Source organism: Zootoca vivipara, chromosome 9 (assembly GCF_963506605.1).
Source record: "Zootoca vivipara chromosome 9, rZooViv1.1, whole genome shotgun sequence".
NCBI classification, from domain to species: domain Eukaryota; kingdom Metazoa; phylum Chordata; class Lepidosauria; order Squamata; family Lacertidae; genus Zootoca; species Zootoca vivipara.
Genome location: NC_083284.1, coordinates 39,030,794 through 39,049,206, shown reverse-complemented (window position 1 = coordinate 39,049,206; position 18,413 = coordinate 39,030,794). Strand labels below are relative to the sequence as shown.

General features: G+C 38.4%; 1 protein-coding gene across 4 annotated transcripts in view; it reads left to right on the top strand.

Annotated features, from left to right (window-relative positions):
- Positions 1 to 18,413, top strand: part of LRBA (LPS responsive beige-like anchor protein) — a 357,361-nt gene that overhangs the window by 47,469 nt on the left and 291,479 nt on the right. For all 4 annotated transcript variants that reach the window (XM_035113958.2, XM_035113959.2, XM_035113955.2 and 1 more), the window contains exons 17-22: positions 1,000 to 1,097; positions 5,763 to 5,855; positions 6,384 to 6,492; positions 7,593 to 7,674; positions 11,104 to 11,227; positions 11,491 to 11,683. In XM_035113958.2, coding sequence (XP_034969849.1) covers positions 1,000 to 1,097; positions 5,763 to 5,855; positions 6,384 to 6,492; positions 7,593 to 7,674; positions 11,104 to 11,227; positions 11,491 to 11,683 — 699 coding nt within the window. The remainder of the gene's footprint in view (positions 1 to 999; positions 1,098 to 5,762; positions 5,856 to 6,383; positions 6,493 to 7,592; positions 7,675 to 11,103; positions 11,228 to 11,490; positions 11,684 to 18,413) is intronic.

Genomic DNA, 18,413 nt, shown 5'->3' with positions numbered 1-18,413 from the left:
TACCTAGCAAATTCAGGATTGCAGCCTTGAAATTGTTTGTGCGTTTGGTTTTTCCAATTATCCACTGGGACGTTTTTCACATAAGTGATTTCAGAGTTAGGGTTAAACTCAGCAGGAACAGCCTTGCACTTAGTTATTCATGGCTGACTCATTGATACCAGTGGAATTTATAAAAGCTGAAATACAGAAGCTGTGTAATTTTTCCCCTTAGACATCAATTCTCCATTCCCTATTTATAAAAACTGGTGGGCCCTTAAGCTGGTATATAATGGCTGGAATCCAAATAACTACTTTAGGCATAGCTAAGAGTTTTGGGTATTCCTGGTGGGATCTCCTCCACTCCACTTGTTCCATATTAAAGTTGCTTTTGAAGTTCTTTTTTGTTTCAAAACTGCTTCTCTATGTAGCATGGTGGTGTTTTTGTTGAAAGATACCACATTGTTTGGGTTTTTCAGATCCTGACATGTATGTGTGCATACATGTGTGTGTGTGAGAGAGAGAGAGTGTGTGTGTGTGTGTGTGAGTGTGTGTGTGTTGTGTGTGTAAATAAAACTATATAGCTACTGTTCATGCATTTTTTAAACATAAAAATGCCCCATTTTTCACGGGGTAAGTGTACTGCTTTGTGAATTCTGAATTCTTGTTAGGGTTGCCCAGTTGTTGTTTCAGGTTAAGCAGTCCTGGAAATGAACTGGATCCAGATTAAAAGCTCCTATAGAAGGCTGGAATAGCCTCCTTTGCAGTGTGGAAAATGGTGGGAGGGGGTGTAGGGAGATAATTGGCAAAAAGGTGAAGTCTGGATCAAACTTACTGGGCTTTTTTGGTAGTCATGTCCCCAGTCACATGTATTTATCCAATATTTTTATTATTTTATGTATGTTCTCTCTCTTTGTCTTCAACAAAGTTGATTTGGATTACCATTTTATATTCTCTTATCTGGAAGATTGCACTGATAATTCGATGATTATATGAATGTGGATCTCCATTTATATTTAACAGGATGACAATTTAATGGATGTCCTACAGCTGCTTGTTGCCCTTATGTCAGAGCACCCCAGCTCTATGATCCCGGCCTTTGATCAGAGGAATGGATTACGGTAAGAGTTACATTTCAGTCAAAATAGTCATAAATAAGAGTATACATATTATTTTGTTTGCTACTGGAAGTCCTACTTGGATACCGTTAGAGTCTTCATTGCAGAGTAATTTTCTCTGATTTCCTCATCTCAGTTAATGTTGTGTTGCATTGTGTAAACATAGGCAAATGTGTAATGACTCCAAATTTACAATAGGGGAGCTATTCATTTTGAGTGTCTCCCAAGTCATGTGACTATGCAAGCATGTGGGCTGTCCTAGAGAAAATTGTGACTGCTACTGCTGCCCTGCTGTGACCTAAGCCATGTTTTGACTTAGCATGTCATCCAAATGTGGGCTTTCTCTCATTCCACACAAACCACTACCTGTAACAAAACTCTGTTCTTGATTTCTGATACCATGATTTTTTTTTAAATGAAAACTCAGAGCCTGGAGCACCCATGAAAGCCTTCAAAGTAAGGCCAACATGATGTGCACTTTGGGCTCAAGCTGCCTATTGTGGGTGAAGCATCTGTTGAATGCAGAGGGTTCTTGTCCATTTACTCTTGGTGGGGTTTGCCAACTGGTCATCATAGGACCATCTGTTTAGAAAATGGGGCTTTGTGGCTTTGTGTACCTAAATTGGAAAAGGTTCAGTCTGTGCCAGAAAGGATGTGCATAAAGCAGTGGTTCTTGAGCTACCTGCTTCTTGAGCTACCTGCTTCTGCTTAATGTCACTCACCTCCTTAAGTTTCTGTTCAGTAGACTGGCTGAGCACCACTCAAACCTGTGCTACTACACTTGAGTCCATACTCATTAAATGCCAGACTGTTGTTGTTCATTTGATGTGTTTTATTAAAGTTGTGTGTGCCTTCAGCCAGCACTGTGTGTTGATTTTTTATCCACCTGCTACTTGTGCATTCAACTATTTTTATTAGTTGGAGGTTCATACTCCAGTTTGGTTTGAAAATGTCACCATTTAGTTTATGGCTCCATGGGTGGCCACAGTGTTGGACCTTTTCTCACTTAAAATTAATTCAGAGTTGATGCCAGGAGAGAATGCAAACATAGAGTCAAATAAGAGAGTTACTGTTAGAACAGTTTGGGGAGCAGTAATTCATTTGCTGTTTTAAAAAAAGCATTCTCATTTCATATGTTTTGTCACAACTATTGGTTAACCTTGGGTTATATCATATTACACATTACAAGTTTCCCTGCCTCAAGAGTCACCTGATCTTGTTCATAATTGCTTTCTCCTTCTCTTTACGGCTACTTTTTGTGGTGCTGGCTGTTGTGATCATTTGTATGGTAATGTGGTATGTGCTGGAAACTAATAAAACACTCAGAATAATGAATATCATATGAGGTCTCCTATGTATTACTTTGCTTTTACTTAAGTGGCAAAACACAATCCTTTTTTATTAGCTAGCATAGGATAACTGTATGTGTGCAGCTAGTTTGCTGTGAGAAATCACTTATTTTCCTGTTTGTTGATGTGTGTGTTTTTATTTAAAAAAGTATACAGCTTTGATGTAATTGTATGGTAAGAAGTCTGCTCTCTTTATATTCTTAACATGTGGCTAGTTAAGTGTTCTTTACACTTAAACATGTGCAATTTTTTAAAAAATATTTGTACCCTGTTTCTCATATTTTAAGACATACCCATAAAATAAGCCATAGCAGGATTTTTAAGCATTCAAGGAATATAAGCCATACCCCGAAAATAAGACATAGTGATAGGCGCAGCAGCAATGCCGGCCGCGGCAGGAGAAGGAGAAAAAAATAAGACATCCCTTGAAAATAAGCCATAGTGTGTTTTTTTTGAGGAAAAAATAAATATAAGACATGTCTTATAATATGAGAAACACGGTAGTTTGGAAATAAAGGTCAGTTGTTGTTTTTTAAAGAAAATCTGAGAATTAAAATACTGCAGACTATCATTCCTTTATGGGCCCTTTTATTAAAGGACTTGTGTGCATTTGGAGGTACCAGACAAAATGTCAATTTGCAAATATTTTTTCATCTGTATATACCATATATGTTGCTGTGTCTGATTATCAGGAGCTCCTCAAAAATTGCCTGTCTGCTGTATTTGAGATTATTTAATAGCGTTATCACAGCAGGTCTGGTTGATCAGTTCTGATAGCAAACTTTATGAGAGCATTCACAGTCTTTGCATTTTACTCAAATTGCTTCTCCAAAGGCTGGATCAGTTTGGTAAAAGTGGCTGCAAATGAATGGTTTATCACTTCTGCCTAGTCTTCCTCTCTTTAGTGCAGAACACTCACACTAGATGACATTCATTCCTTAGGACAGGAAAAAAATATTCTTGGCATCTGTACCTAAGTCAGAATAAAACTGTGAATTGTATACAGCTGTATTGAGCTGAATCGAACTGAATCACTCACCTCTGCAGGACATATCAATATGATCTATAATATCTGGTTAACTTAAACTTGTTCTCAAAGAAGAAGAATTCCAGTGGGAATGACTGGTGCAAGAAAACTTTTCCAAAAGTACAGTACTTACCTAGTTTACCATATCTGCAAATCAGTTTGGCTAAAAACAAAAACAAAAAACAAAAAACAGCTTCTTCTGCTGCCTATTTGTGTGATCAGTAACTGATAATTTCACATTTTAATCAAGTAAATAAGATAGCCATCAAAGCACCTAAAGAGTACTGGAATGTATAAAGGTAAAGGTACCCCTGACTGTTAGGTCCAGTCGCGGACGACTCTGGGGTTGTGGCGCTCATCTCGCTCTATAGACCGAGGGAGCTGGCGTTTGTCCGCAGACAGCTTCCAGGTCATGTGGCCAGCATGACTAAGCCGCTTCTGGCGAACCAGAGCAGTTCATGGAAACGGAATGTATAGGTGTGGCTTATTCTGGCTTCTAGCTTCCTTGTGAAGGCCACTTGATTTTAGTTGAGAAGGTAGTTACTTTGTTGTGGTTGCATTTTAGTTCTTACTTCATCTGCAAACTCAGTAATGCAGATTGATGCATGCGCACATATGTAGCCTGAAAATGGTAACATCATCATCCTACCTCTTGTCATATGATTGTAACTACTATGGGTCAGGAATCTTTCTCACTGCATAAAGACCTGATGTGCTAAAGAAAGCCAAAGAGATGAACAAAGCTTTGTCTTCCTAAACAAAAAAAAGCAATTGAATAGACTAGAAATTTTAAAGTAAAGTATATCTCTACCTACTGATTGAGATGCACCTCAGGTCCATTGGTTTTGAAAATGAGCAGAAATCCATCTGGGCTTGTTGCAGACAGAAGGTGCAGATTCATTTTTCACTTGGTTACGGAGGCTTCCCATAAGAATCGGACGAGAGGCTGGAAAGCTTGACTTGGTGGACTAGTGCTTCCCACAGGAAAGCAGGAACAGCAGGTTGTCTACAAGAGACAGAGTGGTGTTGAAAAGTCTCAGCCAGCAAGGATTCAGATATTCAAGGTCTCTCTGGCCTGCTGCCAGTTATTTAGTGTATAAACCTTCAGATTATAGTTTTAAACTGAATTTTAATTTAGTTTATACTTACCATGTTCATTCTTTAAATATAGTAAAGGCCACAATACAAATTGTGACTGCTATAGATATCTGACACCCTATGCAAATTTGGCAGGCTCCACAATGAAACATGGTTCCCTTGGTGCATGTGTGCTCCTCTTATGGCTTGGAGGGGAAAAACACACACAATCATGTTAAGTAGTGTGTGTAGTATTGCACAGCAGTAACTCATACAGAATAATGATAATTTCCTGTCAAATTTGTGATGACTAGAAATTCAAATAAGTGTTTCCTTTCGTGTAGTATTTTGCTAAACATTGGATATGCAATTTTTCTGGTTGGGGATTTGTCACTTGTAGTGAAAAAACAATGGTGGCAGCCACTTTTAGTCTTTACATAGGTCATAAAATAACTTGTTTGTTTTACACTTGATAGGAAATGATTTTTAAATAAAAACCAAGGCTTTTTTTTAAAAAAAAACAAATCTGACCAAAGAGTTGAAACTGAGGGACTAAAAACCAAGCTATGTACACAGAAGGGCAATACACACATCTACAACACTGCATACAAGACAGCTCTGCTAGGATTCTAATATGTATAGAATTAACCTTCTTTTTATGTAATAATTTCAAGCATAGTGTGTGAGTAAAAAAGAAAAGGATGTCAGATGACAGAATTTGTTTCCCCCCGTCTTCTGAAAGCTGTCATAAATGACTAGCAAGGGACACATGTCAAATATTACTGTTAGCATAAGTTTCTCTCTTACATGAGACTGAAGCCTTTAAGAGCTTTTTAGCCTGTCACTTGGAATGTAGAAGTGCTAATAAATGTGTTTTCTTACACTGCAAACTGAGTGAGGGAGAGAGCATGTGAAAGGAATGAATAGCAAATATACTGTTTCACTGTGTTCTTTATAAACCGATGTTTTGGAAAGTAGTATATATATATATATATATATATATATATATATATATATATATATATATATATATACATGCTATCTTTTAAATTCATTTTCAATCAATCGTCTATTAATATATGTCATGTAATTTTAAACATTAATGTATACATTTACCTGTTCTTTGGCACAAATCCAGCTAAAATCACCCTAAGCACTTTATTGACTTTTAAGCATACTTATTTCATGGAATTATTTGCCCCTTCTCTTCTTTAGCGTTGTCTATAAACTTCTTGCTTCGAAAAGTGAAGGGATCCGGGTACAAGCTCTGAAAGTCTTGGGATACTTCTTAAAGCATCTGGCACCCAAGTAAGTATTTGGAAGATTCCCCATGAACTTGAATCACAAAAGTCCAACAAGTCCTTAAATATTATTTGTCTGGGTTGTATATATTACTTGGTGTTACTGCTGTAGGAGGAGTTAACAACAGACTTAATTGTTTGATCATTGGATTGGAAATATTTTTGCTGTTGTTAAATGTAGCTGTCAAATTTTCAGAAGGAACAAATATGTCTTATGCACATCAATATATCTGTTATCTCATTATTTTGTGAACTTAAATTGTAGCCGATTCAACCCTTTATTATACTAGACTCAAGGTTCTCCCTTTCTCGCTTCTGCTTTTTGTTTTGATTATCATAGTGGACTAAAATTATAGCCTTCAAAACCCTGGAGACATGAGCTAAAACAGCAGAATAAATTGGGGTATTTCTGGGGAGGGAGGATTCGAGTCTCAAAACAACACTGGGCCTAAATTTGATCAAGTTACTTTTTCAGAAATGTAACGTACAAATTAACAGATGTACTTCTCCCCCCCCCCTCTATGTATAATTTTAGGAGAAAAGCTGAAATCATGCTTGGACATGGGCTCTTCTCTCTACTGGCTGAGAGGCTCACCCTTCAAACAAGCTTAATAACCATGACCACATATAATGTGCTATTTGAGGTACTAGAATTAAAATCCTTCCCCCCTCTAATGTTGTATAGACATTATTGCAAAATGAGCTTTTGGGCTTCTGTGCCAGAAATGATGCCTTTCCACCACTGAACTCTCTTCTGACACGTGTGACAGTATTTTGGGATGTTTGACATCACAGGATGTTTGACATCACAGAATGAGACTGCAAAACTCTTCAGTAAGCTGCTCTATTACTTTGGTACAATCTGTTGATACAATGAATAAGTTATATACAGCTTACTCAGTTACTTGATGTGGGCATGGGATGGAGCAATGGAGAAATTTCTGAAATAACAATGGGATAACAGCAACATCATTATAAATCATTTAATGTGTCAACACGGATAGAAGTTATTAATTTTGCAGTTGTTGTATAAGGGATTGTAATTATGACTGGAATGTAATTGAAATTTATAAGATTTTGGAACACAGAAATAAAGAAAATCATCAAAGCATCAATTCTAGCACATGGGGGCACCTAAATTATATAATTTGGTATTTGAATGATTAGTATTAGTAATTGTATTATAATACAATTGTTATAATGAGGCTTTTATTGGATTGTAATTGAAAACTAATATACTGTTTATTCCTGAGTATAAGACTACTTTTTAACCCAGGAAAATCTTCTCAAAGGTCGGGGGTCGTCTTATACGCCGGGTCGTATTTCTTATATGGCGAGTATATCCCAAACTCTATATTTTAACTGGGAAAGTTGGGGGTTGTCTTATACGCCCAGTTGTCTTATACGCCGGAATATACAGATGTGTGTGTGTGTGTGTGTGTGTGTGTGTGTGTGTGTGTGTGTGTAACTTGATGTGGGCATACTTTATCAATTATTTAGATACTCATTTTCTAAAGTAACTAATGTTTCTTAGCACTTGCTATACATCTAAAAGCAACATTTCTTCTCAGTTCAATCCACTCTTTTCAATGTTTAAGAGATATACAGCAGTCTGGAACATTTTATGTATGAAAATAACTCTTTCAGGGATCATTACCTAAAAGGTGCTGATAGCACCCACCAGAGTAACGTGTTTTTAAATATTTAAAATTTGCCCTAATAATATTGCCTTCTTTTCCCCTAGATACTTATTGAGCAGATTTGTACTCAAGTGATACGTAAGCAGCATCCTGACCCAGATTCAACAGTGAAAATACAAAATCCTCGTAAGCATTATGTTCTTTTAAGTAGCTCCAAAGCAGTTCTAAAGTAGCTTTTGAAGTCACCAATTACACAAATTGGGGTTAGGGATTAGTCTGGGAACTTGTGTCTCTCTTTAAATTATTTGTTTGGGTAGAATTAGAAATCTAATGCTCACCATTTGGAGATGGTTGGCTGTGTGGCATGATAAGTTTCTTCAAAGTTCAGCAGTGATAGGACGTTTTCATTTTAACAGCCATTCAAATTCTACCACAAATCTGATTATCCAGTTTGGTATGACATCACTGTATAGTGCAAGCTATAGCAGAAACATTCCTAAATTACTTTTACGTCACAGATGGGAAGTTGTGCTCTTCCATATGTGCTTCTACACCACCCAGTGTTCCTGGCTGTTAACCTTGCTTGTGGAAACTGGTGGGAGTTGGAGCCATTCAACTAAGCGTTACTCAGCATAGATCAATTGAAATGAATGAACATGACTGTGTTCCATCAGACTGTTTGCCTGATGGAACAATTTGCGCTCTTCTCAGCCCATGCGCTGCTCTGAAGGTTCTTGCGTACTCCCTAGCTATTTTGGAGTTGGGGTGCAAGTGATGTGGGCAGGGGCTTCTGCTAGTGGAACTACTAAGTTGAATCTGGCCCTAAGTTAGGTCCATTAATTTCAATGGGTATACTCTGAGTAAAACTTAGCTGAATACCACCCTGAATTCTTGCTAATCTGTAGCAACAAGCTTATAATATTAAGTTGCTGTACTTTTTTGGCTGGTTTTTCCCCCCTAAACGAAAACATTACTATTAGTATTATTTAATAGAATCATAGAATTGCAGAGTTGGAAGGGATTCACAAGAGTCATAATACTATGTATTAATTGAATTAACATTGCAGGGGTTTAAATTAACATTGCAGGCGTGCTCTGGTCCATGGGGTCACGAAGAGTCGGACATGACTAAACAACAACAACAACATTGTATTGTTGGATGTCTGGCTTCCAAATGGAGCAGTGCAGCCAGTCCAACACTCTTAGCCCGTTCCTACACTGAACTCCCCATGCCTTCCCCTTTTGGTTAGTGCCAGACACTCTCAGTGTCAGGAAGCTAGGGGCACAGCTCCCAACCTGCATAGGTTGCCCTGCTGACCACTGCTAGATAAGAATATCAGTGTCTCAGTTAATGGGGCTGAATCTAGCTGCAAGTCCACTCTGTCCGTAAAGAAAAGTTTACATTCAGAGTAACAAACGTCTCTGCATGTGACAGCACCAGACACTATGATTATTCTTACTAGGTAAAAATGTTTAAAAAGGCTTAAGCTTGGGATAGCATTTCTACCAAAGGAATATATCTCTGCAAATAATAGGCTCAGATCCTTTGCAGTTTTTCAGAAGATTACTTGTATAAATGCAACTAACTTGGAATGGTGACAGAAAAAATGTTCTTAGCTTTCCTAAGTAAAAAATGTTTTTCCTATGTAAAAAATAATAATTTTAGGGAGAAGAAAACAAAGGAACTAAAACTAGGCAATCATATAAACATATGTGCAGGAGAAGAAGCAAATAAATTTAAGGAAGTCCAATTAATATTTTACAGTCCATAAACTATTTTTCAAGTTTTATAACCGTCCAACCCCTTGCATTTTACATGTTAATGATAAATAAAGTTTTTAAAACTTTCTCCAACTCTACCTTTCGCAGCAATTCAAGTAGAAGCACTAATGGATCTCTTGGCAAAGCACTGTTGATTATTAAGTTTCTTGAATCATTTCCCCAGATATTTCTAACAGGACAGGACCAGACCACTAACTATAAAAGTCCCACTTCCATGTCTCTGAATTAGTGCCATTGTGTGGCAGAAAAGTATACTTGAAAACATAGGGAGGAATTCCATGTAGCACAATGGCAACCCTTTAGTTGGAGGATGGATGGCGGCTAACAGATTGAGGTTGAATCCTGACAAGACAGAAGTACTGTTTTGGGGGGACAGGAGGTGGGCAGGTGTGGAGGACTCCCTGGTCCTGAATGGGGTAACTGTGCCTCTGAAGGACCAGGTACGCAGTCTGGGAGTCATTTTGGACTCGCAGCTGTCCATGGAGGCGCAGGTCAATTCTGTGTCCAGGGCAGCTGTTTACCAGCTTCATCTGGTACGCAGGCTGAGACCCTACCTGCCCGTGGACTGTCTCGCCAGAGTGGTGCATGCTCTGGTTATCTCTCGCTTGGACTACTGCAATGCGCTCTATGTGGGGCTACATTTGAAGGTGACCCAGAAACTACAACTAATCCAGAATGCGGCAGCTAGACTGGTGACTGGGAGTGGCCGCTGGGACCATATAACACTGGTCCTGAGAGATCTGCATTGGCTCCCAGTACGTTTCCAAGCACAAATCAAAGTGTTGGTGCTGACCTTTAAAGCCCTAAACGGCCTTTGTCCAGTATACCTGAAGGAGCGTCTCCCCCCCATCGTTCTACCTGGACGCTGATGTCCAGTGCCGAGGGCCTTCTGGCACTTCCCCCACTGTGAGAAGCCCAGTTACAGGGAACCAGGCAGAGGGCCTTCTCGGTAGTGACACCCACCCTGTGGAACGCCCTCCCATCAGATGTCAAAGAGAAGAACAACTACCAGACTTTTTAGAAGACATCTGAAGGCAGCCCTGTTTAGGGAAGCTTTTAATGTTTGATGGATTACTATATTTTAGTATTTTGTTGGAAGCCGCCCAGAGTGGCTGGGGAAGCACCGCCAGATGGGCGGGGTATAAATAATAAATTATTATTATTACTTAGTTTGTTAGTTAGCACAAGCATATCAGCTTGTCAGGCAGAATGATTGCCCCCTCCTCCTGCCACGCCCTGTTCTGGGTGTTCTTCTGACCCCTCTGAGGTAATTTTGTGGAAGCATAGTGGAGAGAAGGGGAGAAACCCCCCATTGTGTTGTTTTCTGCTAGAAGGGCTTGTTGAATCAGACCCATTAGAATTATTTTGAAAGGATCAGATCACTGCCCAGCTTGTCCTATTTAATAACAGGGGCTTGCCCAGTGTGTATGTAAACTCAAACAGGACAGAAAACAACTGAGTAATCTTCCTTGTGGTGTGAGTTCAGCATCCAATCATCAGAGACATACTGTTTCTGACTATGGGTGCTGCAGTTTGTTCTCATGTTTAAATTGACTCTGCAAGGTGTGTGATACTAGGAACCAGTTTTGTTTTGATTTTCCACAAAACTTGCACATGGAGAGCATCTGAATCTTCTTGACCAAATATTCAACATAGTTTCTCCCTTCTTCCAGCCTTCCATTTCTTTCCCAGAAGTAGATCTAGCAGTTTCTGCTTAGTTTTCCAGTACATAAATTCATAGCCCTTGTGTAACTTGAAGAAACTAGAATGAGGAAAGATGCATCTAGTTTTCAGATTAATTGATTCTTATTTTTTTGAAAATATTTTTTACAGAGGTCCTCAAGGTTATTGCAACCTTACTGCGTAACTCTCCGCAGAGTCCAGAAACTCTGGAAGTCCATAGAGTCTTCCTCTCAGATATGATAAAGCTTTTTAATAGCAGCAGAGATAATAGGAGGTAAGTAGATGCTTGTGTACACACAACACAGCCTCATAAAACTCTCTTCAGTTTGAATAAGATTAAACAAATTTTAGAATTGGTTTCAAATAATCCTGAACTCGCTTTTAAAATATAGATAAACTTGGTAATATAGATAATTACCAATTATGCTCAATCCATGATGGATTATTTATTTTTTGCCTTTAAAACCTAAGCTGTCTGGAGTTCTAGTATGTTTGCATGTTTCTAACTTAAGATTATCAATGTCAACAATTTTGCAGGAGTTTACTACAGTGCTCTGTGTGGCAGGAATGGATGCTTTCACTTTGCTATTTCAATCCCAAAAACGCTGATGAGCAGAAGATAACTGAAATGGTGTATGCCATTTTTCGAATTTTACTTTACCATGCAGTCAAATATGAATGGGGTGGCTGGCGTGTTTGGGTAGATACGCTAGCAATCACACACTCAAAGGTAAGTTATGCAAAGAAAATTTATTATTAATTATGCATCCCCCCCAGGAAGTCTCAGATCATGGTGAGCCCAGAAAAAGGGCTGAAGCACAGTATCTGAATAGGTAGAATAAGGGAAGAGCTACATTTTCATAACACAGAATAATTTGTCAGACTATTTAAATAATAAGTTTAAGCATGCTCCTTGCCAACTGTAATGTGACAGCTTGGTACTAGGATGCTTAATCCGATATTTCAAAGAACTACCGTATGTGGCTTTATGGTGGAATGTATGTGCAGTGGAATTACTTGAGTTTGAAACACAAGGTGGCGCACCTCGTTTGTTTCTAAGACTAAAAGATGGCCTTTGCTAATACCAAGTGGTTGTGAAACAAATTGCTAAAGTCTAAAGAAGAAACAGGAACAAAATCTGCTTTCCAGACAAACAAAGAGAGGAAAGGGAGCTAGGGAAAAAGTTGCTTTGTGAATAAAGGAACAAATCAAGTTTCCTAGTATGAGGACAATTTTTTGCTACTATAGCAATATTGTAATGGAACAAGGTTTTTTGTTTTTTAAATGGTGGTAACTTTCCTTCAATTGAAATGAAGATCTTAGAATGAAGTTGTTATAGCTATTGCAGTATCTCCTTTGCCATGCCTTCCTTTTGGTACCCCCAAACATTTTTAATACTGTTCTGGGTGAGCTTCCAAATGGGGACTTGCACAACTTAAGGAAAAAAAGGTACGTTTTTCTCCTCAGACACCAATGCATGCATTTTAGGTTGTCTGGTTTATAGACTGCACAGTCCAGGTATTAAAATGGTTATTTCAGCTATATTCATAGGTGTGGTACAGTTGAAGATAGCATAAGTAAAGTAACAGATTTATTTTTCAAAGGTCATGATTACTTTTTTTTAAGTAGCGAGAGAACTGCTTTAATTGAAAGTAATGAAATAACATTGATACTGCTAGTTGATAATCAAGCCTTTTCTCTTTTCAAAGTACAACACTAGCTTTGTAACATATGTGCTATTTTTAACTGAAATTCAGGCTTGAATTCGAAACATTGAAATCTCTGAATTACAGAATCTGTAATAACAGTTAATAGATTGACTAAAAAACAGAGCTTTCCTTACGCGAGAGGGATGTATGAGCACATAGCTTAAATATGGATTGGTAAAATTTTAAATGGTCTTTTCAGCTATATGAATGGAAGTGGGTCTTTAACAGGGTAAAAACTGCAGGTTTGAATAATACATATTTTCTAGAACTAGTAATGCCTTTCAGAAAGCAAAACATATATATTTGCAGATTGGGTGTAATCAAAATATTTTCATAACATGCATATATCCCTAAAATAGTATTTCATGCTCTCAGAAGCTTCAGTAGATGACTACAATTTGTCACTCTTATTTTTCCATGCTTCCATTTCCTATAATTCTAAGCTTTCTGCTTACTAAAAAATGTTTTGTTTTCATGACCAGCTCCCCATATTTCTTCTTCTTCTTTTGCTCCCCATCTCTTTCCTTACTAGCTCTTTCATGACTGCCTTCCTCCATCCTTTTGTGGCTTTCCCCCATGCCCTTGTTTCTTGGAAGCTTGAGCAACACTTGACAGTTTCAGGTATATTTGCTTAAAGCTGGCCCTGCTCCAATAAGGAGGGAGAAGGGGAACCAATTTAAGAGCAAAACGAGGCTGCAGGTGAGGAAAGATCAACCACCCTCCACAGCTCTTTCCCCAGCATCCAAATTTCTTTTGCCCTTCTCCTCCGCCACCCCTCCCTCCGAGGCACTGACATTGGAAGTGAGCCAAATGGGAAGAAAAGTGCTTCACCTTTTGTAGGGGGAGGACAGAAGCAGGAAAGTAAAGCCATAGGAACAGGAAGAGAGTTCAACTGTCCTCAAACACACGGCTCTTTCACTTCTTTAAATTTTTGATTCCCATCATTCTGTATATATGTGATGGTTAAAATCTGTGTCCGCCCCAATTATTTTTTTTGCTGTCATCACATGTAGTTTGAGCTTCAGTGTCCCCTGCCTCTACTTTTAGTCTTTTCATCAGTTTATGAGCCCTTCCTCAATTCTGCTGGAAACTTCTAAATTTGAGGCTCTTAACAACAATTCTAGGTTGTTGAGGGGTTGTGGTTTTCTTTTTTTTTGGTTTTTGGAACATTTAAAAAGAATGACTTTCTGTCCCAGTAGAAAAGTGAAATAGGAGGAGAGCATGTTTATGCCACATTGTAGTTTCTTTGCATCCTACTCAGTTGAATTGTATTTTCCTAACTGACTATTGCCTTTCTTGCACTCCTTTGCTCTGCCTTGAGTTAAATTGCCGCTTCCCCTTTCTGTCTTAGCGTTTCAAGGGCTAGTGCGTGCATATGTTGTTTGGAAGGTATTTGAACCCATCAGCCAGATGGAACCTGGTACTGGGCTTAAAGAGTGATGAGTACACAAATAGGGTGTACAAGATTGCTGAATTGAGATAGTTAATTCACCCAGATCTCAAGTTCATCCTTGCAAGGTATTCCCTGGATGCATTAAGATTTTCAATTAAATGTCTCTATTGATATTCTGAGGACAAAGGGTCTTGAAAATTGATATTTTTTCCCTTCCTAAAAATATTTAAAATTGGTTACAGATGGTTTTTATTGGATTCAGCTAGATCGGCAAGGATATAAGCTATGTGAACAACCGATGTGCAATTTTTCTTTTTTTTATTAAAGCATTTCAAAGTACAGTACTTGTATTGAGACAATATTTTCTTATACTTGATTGCAGGAGTAGCTTTCTTCCATTTTTTGTTTAATACAACTTGATGCAAAGTGCTAATGAATAGGATTAATGTTCTTTATTTCATTTTTGCATCTACCGCTAATTTACAACACTGCTTCCTGGTAAAAGTACTAGCGTGTAAAAGAAACGAGTGTTGCAAAATTGGTTAGGTTTTGCAGAGCTACACATCAAGATACATGCAGCTGCTATAAAAAGCCAAAGAAACTCAATTGCAATTTTATTGTCCAGTTTGATAGATTTCCTGCCACCTTTGTAGCAGGGAAGCTGTTTGTCACTGTAGCCCTCTTCTCCAACAGCTACACTACGCTTTATAAGCAGTGATGGCCTTTGTGGCATAATTGCACTACATTGCTTTCTTTTGCTCTCAGGATTTAAAGGTGCGCATAATCCTCTTAAAGCTAAATTCCTTTGTGAAGCCTTTTATTTCATTTTATTTTAAACTGTTTCTTTCCCCCTTGCATCTTCAATACTATTATTATAAGAGAGAATTTGGTTTAACCTGAGGTTTCAGTAGCTGTGTTAACTGTGTTAAATTCTCTAACAGAACTTGATTTTACCATGAGCAGGTGCCATATTAATAATAAATATGTATTTGGGGGAGCCTTTAGTGGGTGGTTAATAATAAAGGATTGACGTATTACTGTTTAAAAACAAAAAGTAAAAATGGCAACTTCAGTGTATTTATGTTGTGATATTTACTTTGCTATAATCTATTCATTTATAAAACCAAGTTTTATATTTATATATATATATATATTAATTTGAGGGTTTTAAAAATCTTGATATATATATTTTTTAAAAAAACTGGGTTATATTTGTAGACTTCAGCTGTATAGCAATTTGAATAATGTACCAGAGTGTATTTAAAACACTGCTTCATGATAGTTTAATCTGCTTGTGTGATATTTAACTTTTCCCCCTATATGTACAGATTTCTTGGAAAGTATCCTCTCCAAAACAGCAAATAGGGATTTAAATTGTCCTAAATTAAAACATGAAATAATTTGGGTTTCACTATTTAATACTATGAATAGGCACAATGTTCAGTAAGATGCCAGGTAGTATCACTTTGTAGAACTGATGTCCATTAAATTAGGCTGAATTGTATAGTAGCATTAGGTAGGTAGCCGTGTTGGTCTGAGTCGAAGCAAAATAAAAAAAAATAAAAAAATTCCTTCAGTAGCACCTTAAAGACCAACTAAGTTTATATTTTGGTATGAGCTTTCGTGTGCATGCACACTTCTTCAGATACCAAGGAATTTTTTTATTTTGTATAGTAGCATGTTTGACTTGCCCAGCCTTGCAGATACAGACAAAATTCAAAAGGGAAGGTGAGCAAAAATGATTCGTTAGCTAAACTTGATTTATGGGGAATTATTACAGAGTTTAAAGTGTGAAAAGAGACGGCTATATCACACAGCGGGCAGCTTTATCCCTGGATTTCCACAAAAGTCACAATGTTTCTGGGGACTGGGATTTCCTCCCTCCTGATGGTATAACTAGAGGGATAGAGGTATTAGGACTAATCTTCCCATATGTCTTCAGTTTTTAAAATGTTAAGAACAGAACTTACATCCTTGAAAGCTACTCCTGGTTTAAACTTTGAAACAAAATTTAAAAGACATTGGAAAAACACAATAGAAGATAGGGGACAACACTGCAGTCCTAAACTCTGTCTCTTTATTCCAACTGCCCACTGTATTGTCAATGCACACAGGACAAATATAACATGACACCATTCAGTGTTACCCTAATGCTGATCTGCGTGAATGGACCAGTTCAAATATAATACAGTAGTGAGGCAAACCATGGCTTAGCACAAATGAGAAACTATACAGATTCCTGAACTGAAGCATTCTTCTCCTGGTCCTCTGGTTATCGTGCCACCTGGGGTTAAGCAATGATCCATTACTTCCAAATCCAGGCTTGTGGTTTCTCTCACCAGGCAAATCATGAGTTGCAACCAAGGTTTGTTCTTGGTTTCATCTTTTGTTTATTCACATAGGTCCTCACTTTTTAGAGTAAGGGTGTGTTACAACTACATAAAATATCAGTACAGTATGATCACATCTTACAAAGGGTTTCAATTCCAAGGGTTCCACGTATACACGGAAATTGTGTATACCCAAGGGGGGGGGAGAAGTACTCCCAAAGCCTGCTCACTGAGTGGGCGTTGCTAGCAAGCAAGGTGGAGAGCTTAATAGCTCTTTTTATGCTGGATAACCCAAGCAAATATTGTGCAAAAATAGATTCTAAGCTCTCTGCCTCACTTGAATTTAACTTGTGTAGTTCCAGCCAGCCTGCCTTGAACCATGTATGACTGAAATTGCGCAAGTTAAATGCCCGTAAGATGTGATTGTGCTGTATTAAAATCCTTTAAAAACAATTTACATCAGAAGAATAGCCTTCCAGCATATGGTGAAAGCTATACAAAGAAGGTGCCAGACACACCTGTGGGATTGCAGTTCCACAGCTGGCGGGAGTTTTGAGAAGGCATAGGCGCCTGCCCTCTTTTTTCCACCATGAACTGAGCACAAGCCTGGGTCCTGACTGTTAAATGAGTGAGCTGAAATAAGGGCAAACAAAATACTTTATTAACTCAAACAAAGAACCATAGTCCAAATCAGCAGGGAAATATGAGCATGCGAAATCTTAAAGAAAACTGTCAGTGTTGTTGTTGTTTAGTTGTTTAGTTCGTGACCCCATGGACCATAGCATGGACCAATGCCTCTTCATGGATCAATGCCTTGTCGTGGCGAAGGGGCTTGAATAACTCAGAGAAGCTATGAGCTATGCCATGCAGGGCCACCCAAGATGGACAGGTCATAGTGGAGAGTTTTGACTAAGCGTGATCCACCTGGAGAAGGAACTGGCAAGCCACTCCAGTATCCCTGCCAAGAAAACTCCACGAACAAAGACAACAGACATATAAAAAACTGTCAGTGTAAGGAACCACTTGATATGGAAGCTTCTTTACGTTGGGTTTTATCCAACTAAATCCTTGCACATGCGAGCACAGCAGAATATCCACTCCCTCTCTTTATCCCTTCCCTCTCTTTATCCATGCCCTCCTCAAATCCGCTATGAGGTTCCCCTAATCCTGCACAGCAGATTTTGGACTGGTGCAGGTAGTGGGAGCAAAAATTCCACTGTGCTTCTAGAAGTTGATCTATGAGCGCAAAGGTTTTGTTGGATGCAATTCTAAATCGAACATGAACAAAAAGTTTGAGACAAATCTCATACGAATTTATCTGAGCAAATTATTCTGTTAAAGGATAAATAGCATTTTATACACACAACCTCTATGCCCAGATTAAGGTGAAATGAAATTATATTGAATGGATAGGATCACACTGAGGAACATTGTCCTTGCCTGCACATTTAGTAGAAAATGTATCTGGTTCACAACATTATGTGCTGCTATTCTAGGATTTGTTCACACGTTGGCTTGCAATCGAATCCAAGATTTGCTCTCCGCCAATAGGAGCAGGCTTAATTCCTAATGACAGGGATCACTAGGGTCTGGCAACATATTTAGCTTTCCTCTTTATTGTGTCCCTTTATACGGTAATTGTCTATAACTGCCATTCACTACTATGGGGAGAGGAAATTGTGCTCAAGTACAATGTTGTGACGGGGCCTCATACCTACTCCTCACCCCCTGAGTGTTGTAGCTGCCAAAATCAGGCATACTCCAGAAAGCAATTAATTGCTGTCTTTCTGAACAGAGCCATAATGTTGAAGGAAGATGGCACTATGTTTCTGCTGCTCAGCTTGCACCAAAAAACAAAGCAGAGGAATTGGATTCAGGATTGGGAGGAAAGGAGAGAGGAATTTCAAAAGACGATCATAATCCATGGGGTAGAGCACATGTTTTGTTGCCAGGTCAATCCTGCTAGGTAGCAGGTGAAATGAAACATGTCTACTTGAAATCTTGGTAGTTGTTGCCAGTCAGAGTAGA